At 49.2% G+C, this 17,070-nt stretch overlaps 7 protein-coding genes across 7 annotated transcripts; 3 read left to right on the top strand and 4 right to left on the bottom strand.

Annotated features, from left to right (window-relative positions):
* Positions 1-408: 408 nt before the first annotated feature.
* Positions 409-1,145, bottom strand: N7471_007526 (uncharacterized protein; the record flags this gene model as incomplete). The annotated part of the gene is made up of 2 exons (XM_057280245.1): positions 409-863; positions 1,007-1,145. 2 exons carry the CDS (start codon positions 1,143-1,145, stop codon positions 409-411), a joined length of 594 nt encoding a protein of 197 aa, XP_057134505.1.
* A 305-nt stretch (positions 1,146-1,450) lies between these two features.
* N7471_007525 (spermidine synthase) lies at positions 1,451-3,207 on the top strand (the record flags this gene model as incomplete). Its single annotated transcript, XM_057280244.1, has 3 exons — positions 1,451-2,388; positions 2,440-2,746; positions 2,806-3,207. The coding sequence occupies 3 exons, from the start codon at positions 1,451-1,453 to the stop codon at positions 3,205-3,207; spliced, it is 1,647 nt and encodes a 548-aa protein (XP_057134504.1).
* A 472-nt stretch (positions 3,208-3,679) lies between these two features.
* N7471_007524 (dynein family protein) lies at positions 3,680-5,593 on the bottom strand (the record flags this gene model as incomplete). The annotated part of the gene is made up of 6 exons (XM_057280243.1): positions 3,680-3,832; positions 3,901-4,511; positions 4,571-4,664; positions 4,735-5,117; positions 5,177-5,347; positions 5,446-5,593. 6 exons carry the CDS (start codon positions 5,591-5,593, stop codon positions 3,680-3,682), a joined length of 1,560 nt encoding a protein of 519 aa, XP_057134503.1.
* Positions 5,594-5,985: 392 nt separating this feature from the next.
* Positions 5,986-6,892, top strand: N7471_007523 (IST3 family RNA-binding protein; the record flags this gene model as incomplete). The annotated part of the gene is made up of 2 exons (XM_057280242.1): positions 5,986-6,041; positions 6,112-6,892. 2 exons carry the CDS (start codon positions 5,986-5,988, stop codon positions 6,890-6,892), a joined length of 837 nt encoding a protein of 278 aa, XP_057134502.1.
* Positions 6,893-7,717: 825 nt separating this feature from the next.
* Positions 7,718-9,130, bottom strand: N7471_007522 (phosphatidylinositol-3,5-bisphosphate binding protein HSV2; the record flags this gene model as incomplete). The annotated part of the gene is made up of 5 exons (XM_057280241.1): positions 7,718-8,242; positions 8,299-8,655; positions 8,712-8,809; positions 8,886-8,924; positions 9,022-9,130. The coding sequence occupies 5 exons, from the start codon at positions 9,128-9,130 to the stop codon at positions 7,718-7,720; spliced, it is 1,128 nt and encodes a 375-aa protein (XP_057134501.1).
* Positions 9,131-9,773: 643 nt separating this feature from the next.
* On the top strand, positions 9,774-11,253 carry aspA (uncharacterized protein; the record flags this gene model as incomplete). The annotated part of the gene is made up of 7 exons (XM_057280240.1): positions 9,774-9,794; positions 9,883-9,958; positions 10,020-10,136; positions 10,206-10,293; positions 10,346-10,450; positions 10,515-10,949; positions 11,010-11,253. The coding sequence occupies 7 exons, from the start codon at positions 9,774-9,776 to the stop codon at positions 11,251-11,253; spliced, it is 1,086 nt and encodes a 361-aa protein (XP_057134500.1).
* A 1,107-nt stretch (positions 11,254-12,360) lies between these two features.
* rom2 (putative Rho guanyl nucleotide exchange factor (Rom2)) lies at positions 12,361-16,664 on the bottom strand (the record flags this gene model as incomplete). The annotated part of the gene is made up of 4 exons (XM_057280239.1): positions 12,361-13,034; positions 13,118-13,549; positions 13,606-14,036; positions 14,090-16,664. 4 exons carry the CDS (start codon positions 16,662-16,664, stop codon positions 12,945-12,947), a joined length of 3,528 nt encoding a protein of 1,175 aa, XP_057134499.1. The 3' UTR covers positions 12,361-12,944.
* Positions 16,665-17,070: the final 406 nt, after the last annotated feature.

Genomic DNA, 17,070 nt, shown 5'->3' with positions numbered 1-17,070 from the left:
TGAAGATCCAAGTGGTGTCTTCACTCTGAAGTGACAAGAGTCAGTGGCTGAATAGGATGAACCTAGGAACGTCCTCATAGCAACGGAGAGTTTTCAACAATAGTGCCAGTGTGGGCACCTGCTGTCTCTCAGGATAGCAACTCGTGCCAACCAGCGGCCATTACGGACACTTTGGATCGTGCCGACACATCCACATTCCAACGGCGAACACGAAGCTGTCGATGGGGTAGGAGACTCGTAGTGTCAAGTCCGTATTTTGCGGCTTTCCGAGGGCGGGATATTTCAGAGGTAGCCGAGTGATGTCAGATAGACCACCACGAGCAATAGTTTATAGGATAACGTGTAGCCAGTGAGGAAACTTCGCTGTAGCCAACGTTTCTGGAACATGTGCACCAAGATTCTCTGAATCTAGAAATCCTGAATGCCTGTTTCGCCCTGGAGATCTGGGCGAGCGTCGTCCCCGCGAGTGCCGTCAACCACCCATTCAGGCTCTTCATCCTCAAAATACTGGTCTTGCTCATCCGTGTGATCATCGTAGTCGTCATTCTCATCAACGGTCTTGTAATCGAAATCAGAGTCATTGCCCTGCATGAAACGCAATCCCATCTCCCACCGCCAGAGCCGCTCGCCTTCCTCTTTATTTGGGGGTATTTCATCACGGTCCTCGGCCAGGATTTCCCCATCTGGGCCGCGAGTGTAGCTCATCATAGCGTTAGGATCCGGGTGTGAGATCGCATCCATCTTGGCTTCAGACCGCAGGAGGTCAGTCTCCAGGACACCTGAGAACCCCTTCGCCCGCCCCTCGGCCTCTCTTTCTTGCGTTGTTTGGAATCGGCGGATGAGGCGATCGTATAGTAACGGATCTGCGGAGAAGTCAACCAGGATTAGCATTGTGTTTTTTTTTTGTTTGCTTCTATATGCGAAGCCAGCTGGCACCAGCAATAAACCAGGCCAGAAAATGTGTAAAATAATCAACTGGCAATGGGAGAGAAGAGAGCAGGCGGACCGGCTAGCTCAAGCCCCGCCGAGAAGTATTCTGGGTGTAAGTCCAGATACCGCTTGCGACGGTTTTTGACTGTGACAGCTTTTTGTGTGCTGGACGCATCTTTGACCGTAAACCCGGAATCCTTAGGGAAATGTGGCATCTTTGGTGTGTTTCAGAGTGTGGAGGTGGAGAGAAGAAACGAAGTTGGGAACGCGGAGCTCGGCGGCAAAAGTGCCATCATCTCCGCATTAACTTTTTTCTCGTTGAAGATTATTTTGATATGTATCTTATTTGAACGTGTAAGTTGAGGATTTGATTCAAAGTACATTTTTTATTATTCATTGGATGTCCATTGCAATACGGGGGAAAAGGAGACAAGGACACAGTTTCAGATTGCTAACAAGCTTGCAGATGCGCTATCTTGGTTGATTCCCCTTATATCCAGAACTGCATCAGCTGGAAATCATGTCTCCCCAGGACATGTTGCGGCACATTGATGCCCGCCGGTTCATTACCGGCGTGGTTTTGCTGATCCTGCTTGCTTTCTACTCGCCCCTTTCGAAGCTGGTTTTGTCTCCAACATATGGATCCTTCCCTGCGCATATCTTCCATAATTTTGGAGTCGCCATCTCCGGCGGAGTCGGATGGCTATTGAAAGATAAGATTCTCAAGCGCCTGGGCCGTCTCGGTGGTTTCATGCTCCCTGTGTTGGCTTTCTGGGTTCCGACTCTCCAGTACTTTATCAAGCAGCAAAGCTCTAAAATTGGCAATCCCACAGGCCCAGTGATCACGGAACTTTGTGGTTACTATCCTCTGGTGCTGTTGACCGTCGCCTATGCTGGAAAGCAAATCCAGACTGCTTTGAGACTCGAATCGCAGGGCGACGTGATCGTTGAGCATGTGCCCTTGATAGGCACATATATGTTTTACTCAGCTGGTGATCACATTGCCCAATATGTTCTCTCATGGATTGTTGGGTCTTCGGTTTTTTTCACCAGAGTTGGTATGCAAATGCTCCTCGCAGCCGCTTACGCTGCGCTCATCCCTTCGAAATGGCTAGTCCTAGCCATTCCCTCTATAATTTTCTCAGTGACCTCAAACGTCCATTTCGCTGGAATCAGTGGTGTCAATTCTGCAATTGAGCATGAGGGTTATTCTCTTTTGGCACGACAGGAAGCTTACACTGGATACATTTCTGTTTTGGAAAATATGAATGACGGATTCCGGGTTATGCGTTGCGATCACAGTCTGCTCGGTGGACAGTGGACCAGACTGGCACCAGGCTACCGGCCTGAGGTGGAAGATCCTATCTACGCAATCTTTGCCATGCTCGAGGCTGTCCGTCTGGTTGAGCCGGATCATGGCGTTCCCCGCGTTGACGCAGACAGCAAGGCGCTGGTCATGTAAGAATCCCACAAAAAGCATCAATCGCCCAGTTTACTGACAGAAAACAGTGGTCTTGGGATTGGCACAACACCCTCTGCACTCATCAAACATGGTATTGAAACTACCATCGTCGAAATCGACCCTGTGGTGCACAGGTTCGCCACTCAGTATTTCAACCTTCCGGCAAACCACATCCCCGTTATTGAAGACGCCGTAAAATTCGTCAAGAAGGCAGAGGCCGCCCCAAACACACCTCAGTATGACTACATCGTCCATGATGTATTCACCGGAGGCGCCGAGCCCGCCGAACTCTTCACATACGAGTTCCTGACAGGCCTCCACTCTCTCCTCAAGGAAGACGGTGCCATTGCCATTGTGAGTCGTACCAAGAAACAAGCCCCCCGTTTAACCACACACTAACGAATAAAACCCAGAACTATGCCGGTGACTTGACCCTCTACCCAACCGGTCTCGTCGTCCGCACCATCAAGGCCGTCTTCCCATCTTGCCGCATCTTCCGCGAAGAACCCGCCGGAGAGGACGAAGATACCGACTTCACCAACATGGTTCTGTTCTGCAAGAAGAGCTCCAACACACCGATTCAATTCCGTGACCCTGTCCCGGCGGACTTCCTGCGCAGCAGGTCTCGTGAAAGCTATCTTGTCCCCAAGCATGAACTGGACCCTGCCATGTTTGCGTCTTGGCCCAAGAACGGCAGATCTCTTCTGGTGGCGAAGGAGGTCGGAAGATTGCACAAGTACCAGGATCGCAGTGCGCTCAAGCACTGGGCTATCATGCGCAAGGTTTTGCCTGATGCCGTGTGGGAGAACTGGTGAGTGTGGAAAGGGAGCTGAGTAAAATTTGAAGGTTGAAGATTACTCTTGCTCTGGATTTTATATTGTCTATCTATGTCAGAATTGTACGGTACCAAATAATAGCAAATTAGAATACAAAAAAAAACTTTTAGTTCTACTAAGAAGCATTTTGGAGCTGTGCTTAACATCTATAACTCCAACACAGAGGACATCTACTTCAGTACTGTTTCGTCCTTCATATTGCTGGGAAGGCATTTAGAATAACAAATCACAGGCTTCATATTGGTATCATTATCTAACACCTGCCGAAAAGCCATGGGACCTACACTGCCAGGGTAATAGCAGAGCGACGCCTCCCCTTCACAGTCAAAGGACTCCCAAGAGCTCTTTCATCTCCATATATCAAACCACCCAGCCCACCGCCAAGAGCGAGAGTTCCGGCCTCTGTATTATGTACGCACAAAGAACTAAAATACAGTGAGAAAAGAATGAATCAAGCCGATGGGCTGCCACGGGGACTGGACCCAGGTTTCTTGACGAGACCAGCGAAGAAGTTCGCCAGGGCTTGGTTGTGCGCTTTCTCATCATTGCCGCCCGTGCCTGCATACGGGCTCTCTTTCTTTAGGGTTCGGCTAGCCTCGCGGTCCTGGGGGTAATATTTAGCTATGTCCTGGGTTGGGGAGGGGGATGATGCCGCGCTGGTCGGGTGCTTACCCGTAGCTTTTTCAACATATCATCGGCGTCCACTTGGATTCCGCCCATGTTGAACTGTACAGGGCCGATGTGGTCGTTGACTTTGCCTTCGTCGGCCATGGGAGACATCTCCAGTTGGGGGGTTGGCTGGTTTGAATTCTCCTTCTCATCCTTGGCTTTGAGATCTTCCAGTTTCTCCACTTGGGTTGCGAAGAACTCTTGAAGGTCGGTGGTCTCGATTTCGATCTTGGTCGTGTTGCCGTTGGGGTTGGCTATGCCTCGTTTGGGATCATTGATCGTTTGTTCGAACATGGTCACTGCGCTTGTACCTTCTTCTGCTAGGCCGTTCTCGCTCTGCTGGTTGTCGTCTGTGGATTGATAGATTGGCTCGGGAGGATCCTGGATCTCAATTGACCACGCTGTTGATACTCCCTCCATGTCAAATCCTTCCCGAATAATTCGGATCTTACCCCACGAGTCCCAGTTCGCTGGCACCAGGATCTTGTCTCGGTCGATCACATTATGTTTTAATGATTCTCTTTTCAAAAGAGAGTGTATGCCCAGGGAAGAATGAATCAGGCCCTGAAGAGAGCTTGCAAGGAATGGGGTAGTATAGATGAGCGATGCGCCGTCTGTCTGGGGGTCAGAAAAGAGCCCAAAATGGCCAAACACAGGGGAATAAAGTCCTTACGCTTCAGTAGAATCGTTCTGAGGAACTGGAGAACGAAATCGAACTGCTCTTCATGCCACCCGTGATCTTTCTCCAATTTCTCGATCTTATCCGCCTGAGAACATCGAGGAGCCAAGTCAGCAAATATTTACCAGCAATTGATTTCTTGATACCAGTTTACGTACCCCTTGGCAAACAACACACATTGGGATTCCGAGGCCCTCATCCCATTCACCGGGTCCTAGAGGTATTGTGACCGGACCGCTTGAGTTTGATATGCCGCCTGCAGCCGCAGAGCTGGGATCAACTCCCCTCTTGCGATCGCGCCACTCCGTCATGGTCTCTTCCATAACGAATTTAGTCTCATCGTCTAGCGAAACGAGCACAGAACGTAGCAGACGGGTCCATTCTCTTAGCCTTCGAACCCACGTCCATGGGTCTGACCAGTCCATCAGGATGACAACCAGCGTTTCCGGGACGGACTTAGGGGTCAGGAGTGGTTTGAGGAGAGGTGCGAATGACGGAGAAGGCTCGGACAGGAGGTAGGCCGAGACGCGGGCCAGAGTATCTGCGCGAGAAGAGCATTAGTATAGCCAAAGCTAGTAAAAGAATGCATTTCCCATGTACCTTCTTTATCCGCATCGAGGACATCTCGATATGTGTATCCAAGCGCAAACTGATTGGCGATTGGTGGTGTTTTCCCTTTACTTTTCCGTTTGTCGTTTGCTAAGCTAGGGTCTGCAGACGTGTCCGCGGAAAAAGTATCTAGAAATTCCCTTTGGCTGTCCGGCGTGCCACCTATCATCGAGCTATTAGCGATATGTCCAAGAATTGAAAGACGGGACCAGAAATGAGGATGAGCGGCACTGAAATGCTCAGAGGAAACTGGTACTAACCTAGCACTAGCAAGTTCTTCTCAGGCAAGCGCTTGCCGTTGGCAACAGTATCTAATAGAGAGGACCAAATGTTCTTCTTGGAGCCATCTTTGCTGGTTGGTCGACTGCTCGTTCCAGCCGCCTTTGCGGGATTCGGGCTGGAAGACATCGTGTCTAGTCCCACCATGCCTCAAAGGGCATTCACCCTTCCAAATGTCTGTCTCTACCGTACAGCGGAAATATTGTGCGCGTGGAAATGTGGCGGCGGAGGGGGGAAAGGCGAAGCAGCGTCGCGGGTCAGGGGAATCCCGAGGGAGATAGATAAACGTAGGCCCAGGTGAAAACAACCCTTCTCGCGTAAGACTTTCGATTGCAAGTCACAAAAAAACAAAAGAGGAGGGTCTCTTTGGTTTTGGCACGTCGTCGAGCAGGGGGCTAGTCTGCATAATAAAGGTGCGTCCCCGTAAACAATTGATTATTACGGTTCCGCGCGGGCTCCACATTTCTTTCTCTCCAACTTCTGCCGCAACCTTGAACTGTTCTCTCACACATATTTCCCCAATGAATTCTATTCGCCAGGTCCAGGCGCTCAATAAGCGTGAGCTTGAACATGCGATGTAAGTTGACCTCATTTGAAGCTCCCGCAAAGCTCTTTTTCCCGCTGACAGTCTTACCTTCCACCTATAGTCCCCCAGAGGCATCATGGCATGCAGACTACCGCGACACAGCCTATATCTACATCGGAGGACTTCCATTTGATCTATCCGAAGGTGATATTATTGCGATTTTCTCACAGTATGGAGAACCGGTGCATGTCAATCTAGTCCGCGACAAGGAAACAGGCAAGAGCAAAGGATTTGCCTTTCTGAAATATGAGGACCAGCGTAGCACAGATCTTGCCGTTGATAACCTCGGTGGTGCAACTGTCATGGGCCGTTTACTTCGAGTGGATCATGCGCGCTACAAGCGGAAGGATGATGAGGAAGCGCAGGACAATGTCGCCAAGTTGATGGGAGATCCGGCTATCAGCGAGATCAAGGGCAAGGACGACGACCGGAGAAGGGGAACCGAAATAGAAGAGAGGCGACCAATCCTGAAAGAAGAGAAAGAGCTGGAAGCATTGATCCGGAACCACGACGAGGAAGACCCGATGAAGGAATTCCTCATCGAGGAGAAGAAAGAAGAGGTCGCTACTGCAATCCAGTTGTGGAACAGCACCAAGAAGTCGTCTCGGCGACGCGACGACAGCAGAGAACGATCAAGCCGACACCACCGCCGACACCGCTCCCGTTCTCCTCGCGAGCGAAGACATAGAGATGATCGTTCTCCAGATAGGGAGAGGCGATCTCGTTATAGGTCATCTGAAAGAGGAGAAAAATCAAAAAGGGACCGATCGCCGAGGAAATCGCGCTCGCCCGAATCCCGAAGGCACCGAAGTGATCGGGATAAACATGATCGCCGCCATTGAAAAATATATGAGATATCACTATGGAGTCTTCCAAGGTTATCTACGGTGCTACCCGTGTTTCTCGCCTAGATTATCTCCTTGCAACTTGGTTCACCCTGACCAAATAAAAGTGTCTCCCAGTCCAGAAAGTGATGCAATGACTCGAGCTTGATGCTGGCAATGAGCTTGGTGCTGCGGACAAGGAGGTCGTTACTTGCTGTGCGATATACTACCATCCTTGTTGTGACAGACTGGGGATTTTGTAAATTCACGTCACAATGATATTGGAAAGCGTATAATTTTATAATCTGCTGTATAATAGATAATCTTTTCTCCCTTTCATACTTCTTCTCTTCTTTCATACGCTCTGTTTCAATCACTTTCTTTCTTTCTTCCTTCCTTTTTTATTTCAGTCCTACACGAATATATATCAACATGTCTTTCGAATTGGGTTCGAGGGAGAATCCAATCGATTTGGATCAGTCTTACCCATCATTCTTATCATCTACTGAATCCTCTGGTCGATTTCCCACAACCTCTTTACAACCTGGCACGTTGGAAAAGTCCGAAGATAGTGACATAAAACCAGCTACCAAAGATATAGCGGTTGAAAATTAATTGGTCAAGCAAGAGGTACATGATGAGGATATCAATCCTGATCCGGTGGTGACTTCTTCAAATTTGACCATCTTCAATGCGTACAGAATCGACTTCGCCTTCGAATCATATATCCTCGTCGACTATAGCGGAATTGGTGGCTATGGCGTCGAGGATTGAGGTTATCATACCAACTCGTCGTTATCGGGTTGATCCAAACGCACGTCTATGTCTATCGTGTATTTTCTGTCAACCGAGATATCTTTTCCAGCCATCCCGCAAACAATATCTCTTTCCTTCCTCGCCTTCTCGAAGCACAAATTTCTCCCAGCGCCCCTCTTTCCCAGACCCGATTACCAACAAAGTCTGGTCATCGCACCAGCCTATGAGGCCTTTTTGAGGCCGACCAAATGATGACCCGGTCGGGGGCACATGCGGCGAGCCCAGGTTGGCTTGCTCACCAATCTCAAAATGTGCGTTGGCAAATGAATAAACATCAGAGAAGACACGAGGAAGCAGGGGAATCTTGCCAAGGATTCCCCATTTGTGACTAGCAGGTGCTTCCTCGGTTGCAGGTGATGGTGACTGACTGCGACGAGCAGTGGGTTGCTGGGGGATATCAAAGATGTGGAGAGTCGATTTGTCAGATGTTACTGCCAGCAAAGTATTGGATGGCGAAAAGGAAATTGAGAATACCACTGCGTGGTCAACACCGCGTCGCAATTCTGCCAGCTTCGTGCAATTCCCTGTAGCGAATATACGAACCAAAGTCCCCTGTATAGATGTCAATGACCCACCCATAGATGATCGCAACCCACAAGAAAACTTACGGACTCACTCGCAGTCGCCAGCAAGTTCCCATTGGGACTCAGGGCCATAGCACGCAACGGTGTGCTATGTGCGGGTATTATGCTGATGTTGCCAGTCTCCAGCTCTATCATTTGGACCTGGCCCGGAGACCGACCTGGGAAGGCCAGCACCTTGTTATCGAGACAGGCCAGCCCCAAAGGGTTGTCGGAGGTCTCAAAGACTGAGAGTTTCTGCGGGGGGTTGGAAAATGCAAATACATGGACACTGTTCAATAACACCGCGACGATTTTTGATTTGGAGAGGCGGACACCGAGGACGGAGGTGCGGAATTCAAGTGTGATGGCCACTTTCTGTTTGGCGTCGTCCCATATAACCAACTAAGGGTGTGTTTGAGCTTTGATTTTCACACATTGCGCTGGGAATGATTGCTTACCTTGTTCTGTGGAAACTTGGGGTTCTTTCCACCCCCGACAATAGCCAAGTAGTTCGACTGGCCAAGCATTTCCGCCACCCCGATGCCTGCGTTGAAATCTTAAGTGCAAATAAGGCAGTCAGAGTGAGCTCTTTCATATCTAGTACATTCCCGACTTGAATATCAATAGCTTACCTCTCAAAACCTTGAGCTCGCAAGGGTTGGCATTATATACTGTTCCGGTCGTTCATCAGCCTGGGTTCCATAGTTCATGATATGAGCTAGCTTCTTCCAAGTTTCTCCTCTGGCAGCTAACTCAAGCATTTCTTACCACAAAATCCCGTGTCCAAGCCCACTGAGAAGCAGCTGTTATCATGATTAAACGTTGCTGAGAGTGAATACGGCCCGATGGACTCATCGATAGATTGGCGGGTATTCATCGTTGTATGTCAACGAAGCATAGGAAAGAATTTCTTGATCAAATAGATAGATGTGGGCAGAATCTGTACAGTGAAGTCCACTGCTCCTAATAAATAGTTGATCTTAAGGATCTTTCCAGGTTCGAATGCTTCAAATGCCTTCACAGGATGTCTGGGATCATCCCCGAGCTTCTTAATCGATAAGAGCAATGCGGGCAAGATCCACATCGACACCTCAGGCCTCCAATTATGTAATCATACGGTTGCCAGCAGCGACCCACTTTGGTCAACCCCTGAGTTGCTATGTACTCGATGTTTGTTGATGAGGATGGAAGGCAATATTGTGCATGGAAATAGGGGGGAATACCCAACGTATAATTGACAATTTACTGCATATTCTTTTTTCTTTTTGCATTCACTTATCAATTGTGACTGATCAAGAGCTTTGTAGAAGTAAAAAGTAGTAGCAGACTGGAGAAGAAGAGCTGTCCCGTGATTGGCCGCCTATTTGGGAAAGGGGGAAACACGAACTGTCTTTCCTCCCCCCCTACTCTCTCCAGACTCTCAGGAGAGCCAAGTTTCACACCCTTCTTCCTCGTTATTAATTCCTTGCTTTGGACTTCTTTCTCCGGATTACACTTCTTTAATCTTCCTTTAGCTCACAATGTCGTCAGCCCTCAACGCGGTATGTACATTCCCCTTTTATTGGGAGCTTCCCGCCTTCTCTAAAAAGTTTCCCAAGCTAATTGCATGCCCGTACTCGTTTCGGGTAGATCAAGATTCGTCGCAAGAAGAATGTCAAGAAGGGTATCCAATTCTGTTTGATGGTGTGCGGCGCCAGTGGAACAGGTATGTTGAAACGAATCACTCGAATATATCACGGACTAACCGGATCTCCTTTCCGCGACAGGTCGCACAACTTTTGTCAACACTCTCTGTGGCAAGCAGGTTCTGGAGGGCAAGGATGCCGACGATGCTGCCAATGCCCACCTTGAGGAGGGTGTCCGTATCAAGCCCGTGACTGTCGGTCAGTTGAACCCGTCCCCCGCGCACGGCGCTTATATCAAGCTATCAAGAACTGACACCGGGATTACAGAGCTTGAGTTGGACGAGGAAGGAACCCGCATCTCCTTGACTATCGTCGATACCCCCGGATTTGGTGACCAGATTGACAACGAGGCCAGGCACGTACACACAGTTACCCGCCAGATGTTCATGGACTGACTTTCTGGATAGCTTCGGCGAGATTGTCGGTTACCTTGAGCGCCAATACGATGATATTCTTGCAGAGGAGTCGCGAATTAAGCGTAACCCTCGCTTCAGGGATAACCGAGTGCACGTGTTGCTCTACTTCATCACACCCACCGGCCACGGTCTCCGTGAACTCGATATCGAATTGATGAAGCGCCTCTCTCCCCGTGTTAACGTCATTCCTGTCATTGGAAAGGCCGACTCGCTCACCCCCCGCCGAATTGGCCGAGTCCAAGAAGCTGATCATGGAAGATATCGAACACTACCGCATTCCCGTCTACAACTTCCCCTACGACATCGAGGAGGATGATGAGGACACTGTGGAGGAGAACGCCGAGCTCCGTGGACTGATGCCCTTCGCTATTGTCGGTTCCGAAGACTTTGTTGAGATTGACAACCGAAAAGTGCGCGCGCGCCAGTACCCATGGGGTGTCGTCGAGGTTGAGAACCCTCGTCACTCGGACTTCCTGGCTATCCGTAGCGCTCTTCTCCACAGCCACTTGGCTGATCTGAAGGAGATCACTCACGACTTCCTCTATGAGAACTACCGTACTGAGAAGCTCAGCAAGAGCGTTGATGGTGGATCTGGGTACGTTCCACCTGATACTAGAAATTTCTACGATCAACCTGCTAACATATGGATGAGCAGTGGCTATGATTCTGCTATGAACCCCGAGGATCTTGCTTCTCAGTCTCACCGCCTCAAGGAGGAGCAGCTCCGCCGCGAGGAGGAGAAGCTCCGTGAGATTGAAATCAAGGTGCAGCGTGAGATTGCCGAGAAGCGACAGGAGCTGTTGGCTCGCGAGAGCCAGCTCCGAGAGATCGAGGCTCGCATGCAGCGCGAGCAGCAAAGCCAGGGCAATGTCAGCGAAGCAGCCAACGGAGAGGCCTAGATATACCCTGTCGACGATGCGGCTCATTCAGCGGGGCGCCGGTTCGCAATGTGATACCGTTTGTGCCAGCATGGACTTTTATGGCACCAACAAGTTGGCTTTTGTTTATGGGATAATATTGACTGTTTATTCACGTTAATAGCTTTTTTCTTCTTTTCTTCTTACCTTTGCGGGGATGGGCCACCTCAACATAGATTACAGCACTCCGGTCACGAATTGTGGGTGCAATGTTTCTCATTTCCAAGGAGACTGAAGTATGTCGAGTTGGGAATTGTTTTTACCAGTTTCTGGACTCCCTATGCTCGATATATCTCGCTCGTCTTCAATCTGGTCACTGCCTTCCTTCCAGCACATGTTTTCCGTCGTGTCCAGGATGACCTCTTTTTTCTTTTCATCGCATCCCAGCTGCCACCGTGACATGTTGCCGCATCATTTCTATTTCCCCCTCTTCTCTACTTCCCTCTCCTGTTCTTGTCCAAAGTCCGCAGCGCAGCAATATTCCCTCTTCTCTTGTTTTTTTTGCGTTCGTGGCTCCTGTCTTGTTCATTATCTATCCTTTCTCCTCGCCTGTCTTCCTACCCCCCTGATAGTAATTGAGGAAGAAAAAGTACCTGACTAGCTCGCTTGCTTCTGTCGTTTTTTGGTTCTGCTACTGTAGTTGGTTACTGTATACTATCTGTAGCAGCATGCTTTGGTTTGTGGAACTACAGCTAATATGTCAAAATATCTACACGGCTTCGACATATTATGGGCTTGCTTGACTTTCCGTCTAGCGAAGGAAGATTTCCAAGTTTAGTGCTTCACCAGCGAGGCAATCAAGTTTGCCTAATTTCACAATGCCCTATCTATTAGTCCAAAAAATTTAAAGATCTAGTAGTATACTATGGACTCTAGCTGCACATGGACCAATTATCAAGCTCTGAAGAACCAACATGAAGAGCGATATAACTAACTATAGTCTTGAGGTCTAATATTTGGGTACTTCATGCATATTATTTTCATTCTAGTCAGCACAAAAAAAATGGAAAGACTTGAAAGAAGATCGAATATCCATGATTGTATTTAATGGCATTAACCAACTAAGCTTTAAGTCTACTGCAATTCTCATCTGAAATGCAATGGTGCCATTCACATCAATGAAATTGCTAAGTATAACAGACAAAGGTGCCTCGAACTCAAAACGATACAGGGAGAACGAAGACGTCTCGAGAATATGGCCATGTGGGAAACAGAGCCATCCGGAGATAGAAAGAGCTAAAGAAGAAAGGTAGAAAAATTTTAGAAAAGAAGAGAAAAAGGAGCAAATGCAATCAGCAAGAAGTTAAAAAAGAGAAACGCAGCGAAAAGCAAGAAAGCAGACACGCAAGAAGTGGTATTTGCGCTCCATTGTACATTGCGTAGAAAAGACGGGAAAAACCCCCGATTTGTTGTAATTGGTGTTGAGGAAAGGGAGGGGTTGATATTTGCCAAGTAGATGTGAATGATCGGCTGAACTGTTGTACAGACAACACAGTACATACAATCACGACTTTTGCGAGTGTGCTGGGATGACACATGCAGTGAAGGGCGCGTGTCATTGAGAACTTTGGGAAGAGAAGTCCCTAATGCTCCGTGGAAAGAGAGATGCGGGCGACAGCGTCAAAGCGACGATGTCAAGCAGGGGGTTCATTGGGGCATGCACCATTCGGACATCAGACGGCGGCTGGCTGTGGTTTGTTGGTCCAGAAATCTAAACTGGCAACAGTGTCATAGCCCCGGTCATCTTCATAGGCATAGATAATCTACCAAAACCAGTTAGCCTTAGATCAGTGATAAAAGATCCCCAGGGAAAAATCTTGAGAAGAAAAATCTGGAAGTAACATACCTCGCGGGTGGAACTGTGTAACATGCGAATGTTCTTGCCGGTCATAAGGTGCGTCAATTCACTTGTTTCAACGTGTCGAATTTCAACGAAGTTGGGTTCGAATGCCAGGATGTAAGGGTACGACAGCGCGAATGAGTTCGGGTTGCCCTCCCAAGCGATCCTCCAGTCTGGACGGGCTCGCCACCCGTTGCGGTTGACAAAGAATGAGAAATCACTATAGTTGAGTAGGAACTCGCCATTCATACGCTCAATATGAATGGGCTTAACATTCTCCTTTCGTGCCACGAAATCAAGGGACGTGTCGGCCTGGTCAAGGAGAGACTGTGTCTCCGTTGTTTCTAGACTGACCACTTCAAAGCCACGCGCACAACCAACGCACAGAGTAGAACGCAGGAAGTGGATGGAAGAAGACTCGGCAGGGATATAGTATTCCTGAGTAAAAGTGTTAGTGTGAAGTGAACCACAAACATGCAAGAGAAAATACGAACCTTGAATGGCTTAAGAGTATCCTGGCCGCCCTGGAACATTTTGCTGACAGCAGACTTCTTCTTTCCCTTCGCCAGATTGTCCATCGGCTCGTAGACCTTGATTGTACTCGATAGCGCCGATGTTTTGACCGAACAAACAAGATGACGACCGAGACCAATGCCTGCCTTGAAAAAGTTCGCGTGGCCCTGAATCTTCTTGGGCCGTTTTGCCATGCTGTTCTGGCCCTCGACGTAATCTAGAGCATCCATGGGATAAGAGGAAAGCGTTTTGTTTGCCAGAACCAACAGCAGCTGGTACTCTTCTAGAGTGTCAATTTGCGTGACTTGAGTAGCTTCTAGAACCTTTCTTGGTTTGGCTGTTTTGTCTTTAGGCCACCGTTCAGAGACAAATATGCCATTATCAGTCCCGTAGACTAACTTCCGGCCTCCATCTAATAGCCGTTAGCGAGCGAGACTTGAGTTAAATTAGAAAGTTTTCACTTACCAATCGGAACAAGACAGTTGATTCGGTTGACCGCTGCAAAGAAGCCCTCGCTCAGGATCGTCTTGTTGTAGAAATTGCTGTTTCGTTCCCACAGTTTGTGTTGTTGTTGTTCTACCGCTTCGATAAACTTTCGTCGTGTAGCGACATTTGTGGCATACAGAGTCTGCTCGTAACCACCTTTGCCGAGATGCCTGAACGTGATAGGCAGTCCACCATCTTTGGCAGGAGGGGGATTGTTGATGACAGTCTTGTTGGACAGGAGACTGGACGAAGGTCTTTTGGCAATACCCAGTCGTGGGATAACCTCTTCCATCTGAGCGATTACTAACAGTTCCAAAGGAATGGGTTTCCTGTAAACTCGAGATTCCTCGCGTTTATTCACCATTTTGACGCGAACGAGCAGGACGGCATGATCGAATAAATACGCAGTAACATCGGAGCTGTCGGCTGTGGTCTTCTTGAATGACATCTTCATGAGCATTTGTCGATTTTCTTCTGTAAGCTTCAAATCGACATAGTCCGCAGAGTTGAATTTCAGCGCAGCGTTCAGTTGGACCAAGTTGAAATGGTTCTCCGCTTTTCCACTTTCGGCATTGACGCGCGAAAGGAAGTCCTTAATCAGCTTGATGGCCTTCGGAATATCTTCTTTGTCAGGGTTGCCATCCGCACTGTTTTTGTAAACACCTTCAAGCAAAAGCGGGTATCTTGCAAGACGAGTTGTAGGCTTCGTCAAGTAACCGTTCAGCTCCAGCTTGCGAGATTCCTTGAGACGTTCTGTGTCTTCGACAAATTTGGCAAAGGCGGGATTTGATGCTTTCTCCTTCTCAAACTCGTACTTTCCATAAAGTTGGTTGGCACCATATTTGATGAAAGGGTCGAAATTAGGGACATGTTGACAGAAGATGTCACCGATGGTTTGAACAACCTGACTTTCCTTTTGTCGAGCATTCAGGGCTTCACACAGAGCGCTGTTGACCTTGAGGACCTCTAAGCAGTTGCCAAAAACAGTTCGGATGAACTTCTCACGCCGATGTTCCGGAATTGGCGAGTGGGTAGTGGTTCCAGCAGCGCGCAATGGTCGCATCCAGAAATCCCGCAGATATTCTAGGTCCTTGACGAAATCACGCTCCGTGTACATGAGCTCGAAGATAACCTCCTGCCGTTTCTTCTCGTGATCATCAACAGAGTCTGAGACCTCCTTGGGCACCGTGCTAATCCACAGCTTTTGGTTATCATTGTCGTCATCATCATCGGGGGGCAGAGCAGTTTTGGATTCCGATGTTCCCAGTACCGGCTGAGGTTTCAGATTCAATCTGGCCTGCTGCTCGAGTCGTCGCGGACAAGCAATAGAATAGCAGAGAGTGTCCCGGTTGCAAGTAGGAGAATAACATTCAGTCAGGAGAGTAAAAACTCCGTTAACCTCGATTGTCGACTTGTCTTCTCCCATTGTTTCCTTGAACTGATAGACCTCTCCGGGTGCGTCTCGAAGACGGTGGTCATATGTGACATCGTGGAAGAACTTTTGAGCATCCAGCGCGCGGCCGAGCAAAAGAGCGAGGTTGCGGTCGTTGGTTCTGATTATGGAGCCGATCAAGTCCACCGAATCAGTACCGGAGAACGCATTCTGATACGAAAGCCCGTTCTTCTGTCGTTCGCCGAGTGAAATCTTCTCCCTGAAAATCTCAGCGACGAGAGAAAGCAGAGCAGGATAAACCACCGGGACTTTCCGCTGCGAATCCCTAGAAACAAGGGTAACTTTGCCGGAGGAGCCCTGTGTGGCTTGGCTTTGAACGCTCATCGTCCGATCGGGCGCAACAGTGGATGCCATGGACATAGTCCGAGATCTCTGCGATGCATCGCTTGGCTGACGAGATGCAACGGATTCATCGGGGCTAGGCTGCATCATTGACTCTTGCCTTATTGGAATCTGCTGATCGTGACTTGACGGAGGTCTGCGGTGTGGAATTGACCTTCCACTGTTCATGATATGCGGATCCCGGTCCGATGACCAGGACGACATAGACATGGCTCGTTCGTTCGCATGCTTTTCTGGGACAGGACGGCCGAGCTGCGTGACCTGGGCTCCAGCATGATACTGTTCACGGCGAGAGGCAGTGGCAGATGTGTGATTGAAGTTGCTTGGCGGGATCTGGTAAGGCGGCCCGCTTAGTTTTGCCATTGACCTTGACCGGGATGAATCAGAATTCAGCGCAGGAGGAGGCATAGGGCGATTGAAATCCCTAGGATCTGGGTATTGCGGAGCAGGGCTTGGTCTTGACTCGAGGCGTTGAGGTCGAGGATAGGCAGCAAAGCGTTGTTGGGTTTGTTGGTTACCAGGGTTGTGTCGAGGAGGCTGATGCGAAGACATTGTTGCCGAGGCCCCTGGATTGTAGGCCTGATATTGTCCAGACGGTGGGGGTGGAGGATATCCATTTGGTGGTGCCGAAGGCGGTCCGTGTCCATTTGGCATTTGCCGTGTTGGCGGCGGCGGCGGTCTTTGAAATTGGGGTTGTGCGACATGCGATGACATGGTATGAGCGCGACCCTGGGAGAATTGCGGAGTCTGCGAATTCATCGTATGGGAGCGTCCTGCGGGTGGTGCGCCTCCAAAGATGTCAGAATACGCTGCATCCCGCTGCGTGGACGAGGCGGGTCCGTGAGGCCGGTAATTCCGGCTACGCTGGCCCCCAAATCCGCCATTTTCACGAATTATCAGCGATGAAAGACGAGTAGCGGTGATTTAATCAGATACGCAAGATATATGTATGCCGGGGTGCGAAGAAGGCGAAAGGGGTATCCGGGTTGATCGTGGAGAGCGTTCAGGGCGTCGCAATAGGTCTGTTCAAGATCGTAGACAACGGGAGAAACGATAGAGGCGGAACGAGGGAAAAAATTTCGGTAGGCAATGACCTCGAAAGAAATAATAGATTGTCTCAAAGCACTGATGGGACTCAATATTCCATAACTCCCCTCAGTTCGGA

The sequence above is a fragment of the Penicillium samsonianum genome, assembly GCF_028829775.1.
Source record: "Penicillium samsonianum strain IBT 33392 chromosome Unknown utg000004l_segment0_segment0, whole genome shotgun sequence".
In the NCBI taxonomy this organism is placed as follows: Eukaryota; Fungi; Ascomycota; class Eurotiomycetes; order Eurotiales; family Aspergillaceae; genus Penicillium; species Penicillium samsonianum.
The sequence above is the reverse complement of the archived record's forward strand: the minus strand, read 5'-3'. Positions and strand labels throughout refer to the sequence as shown.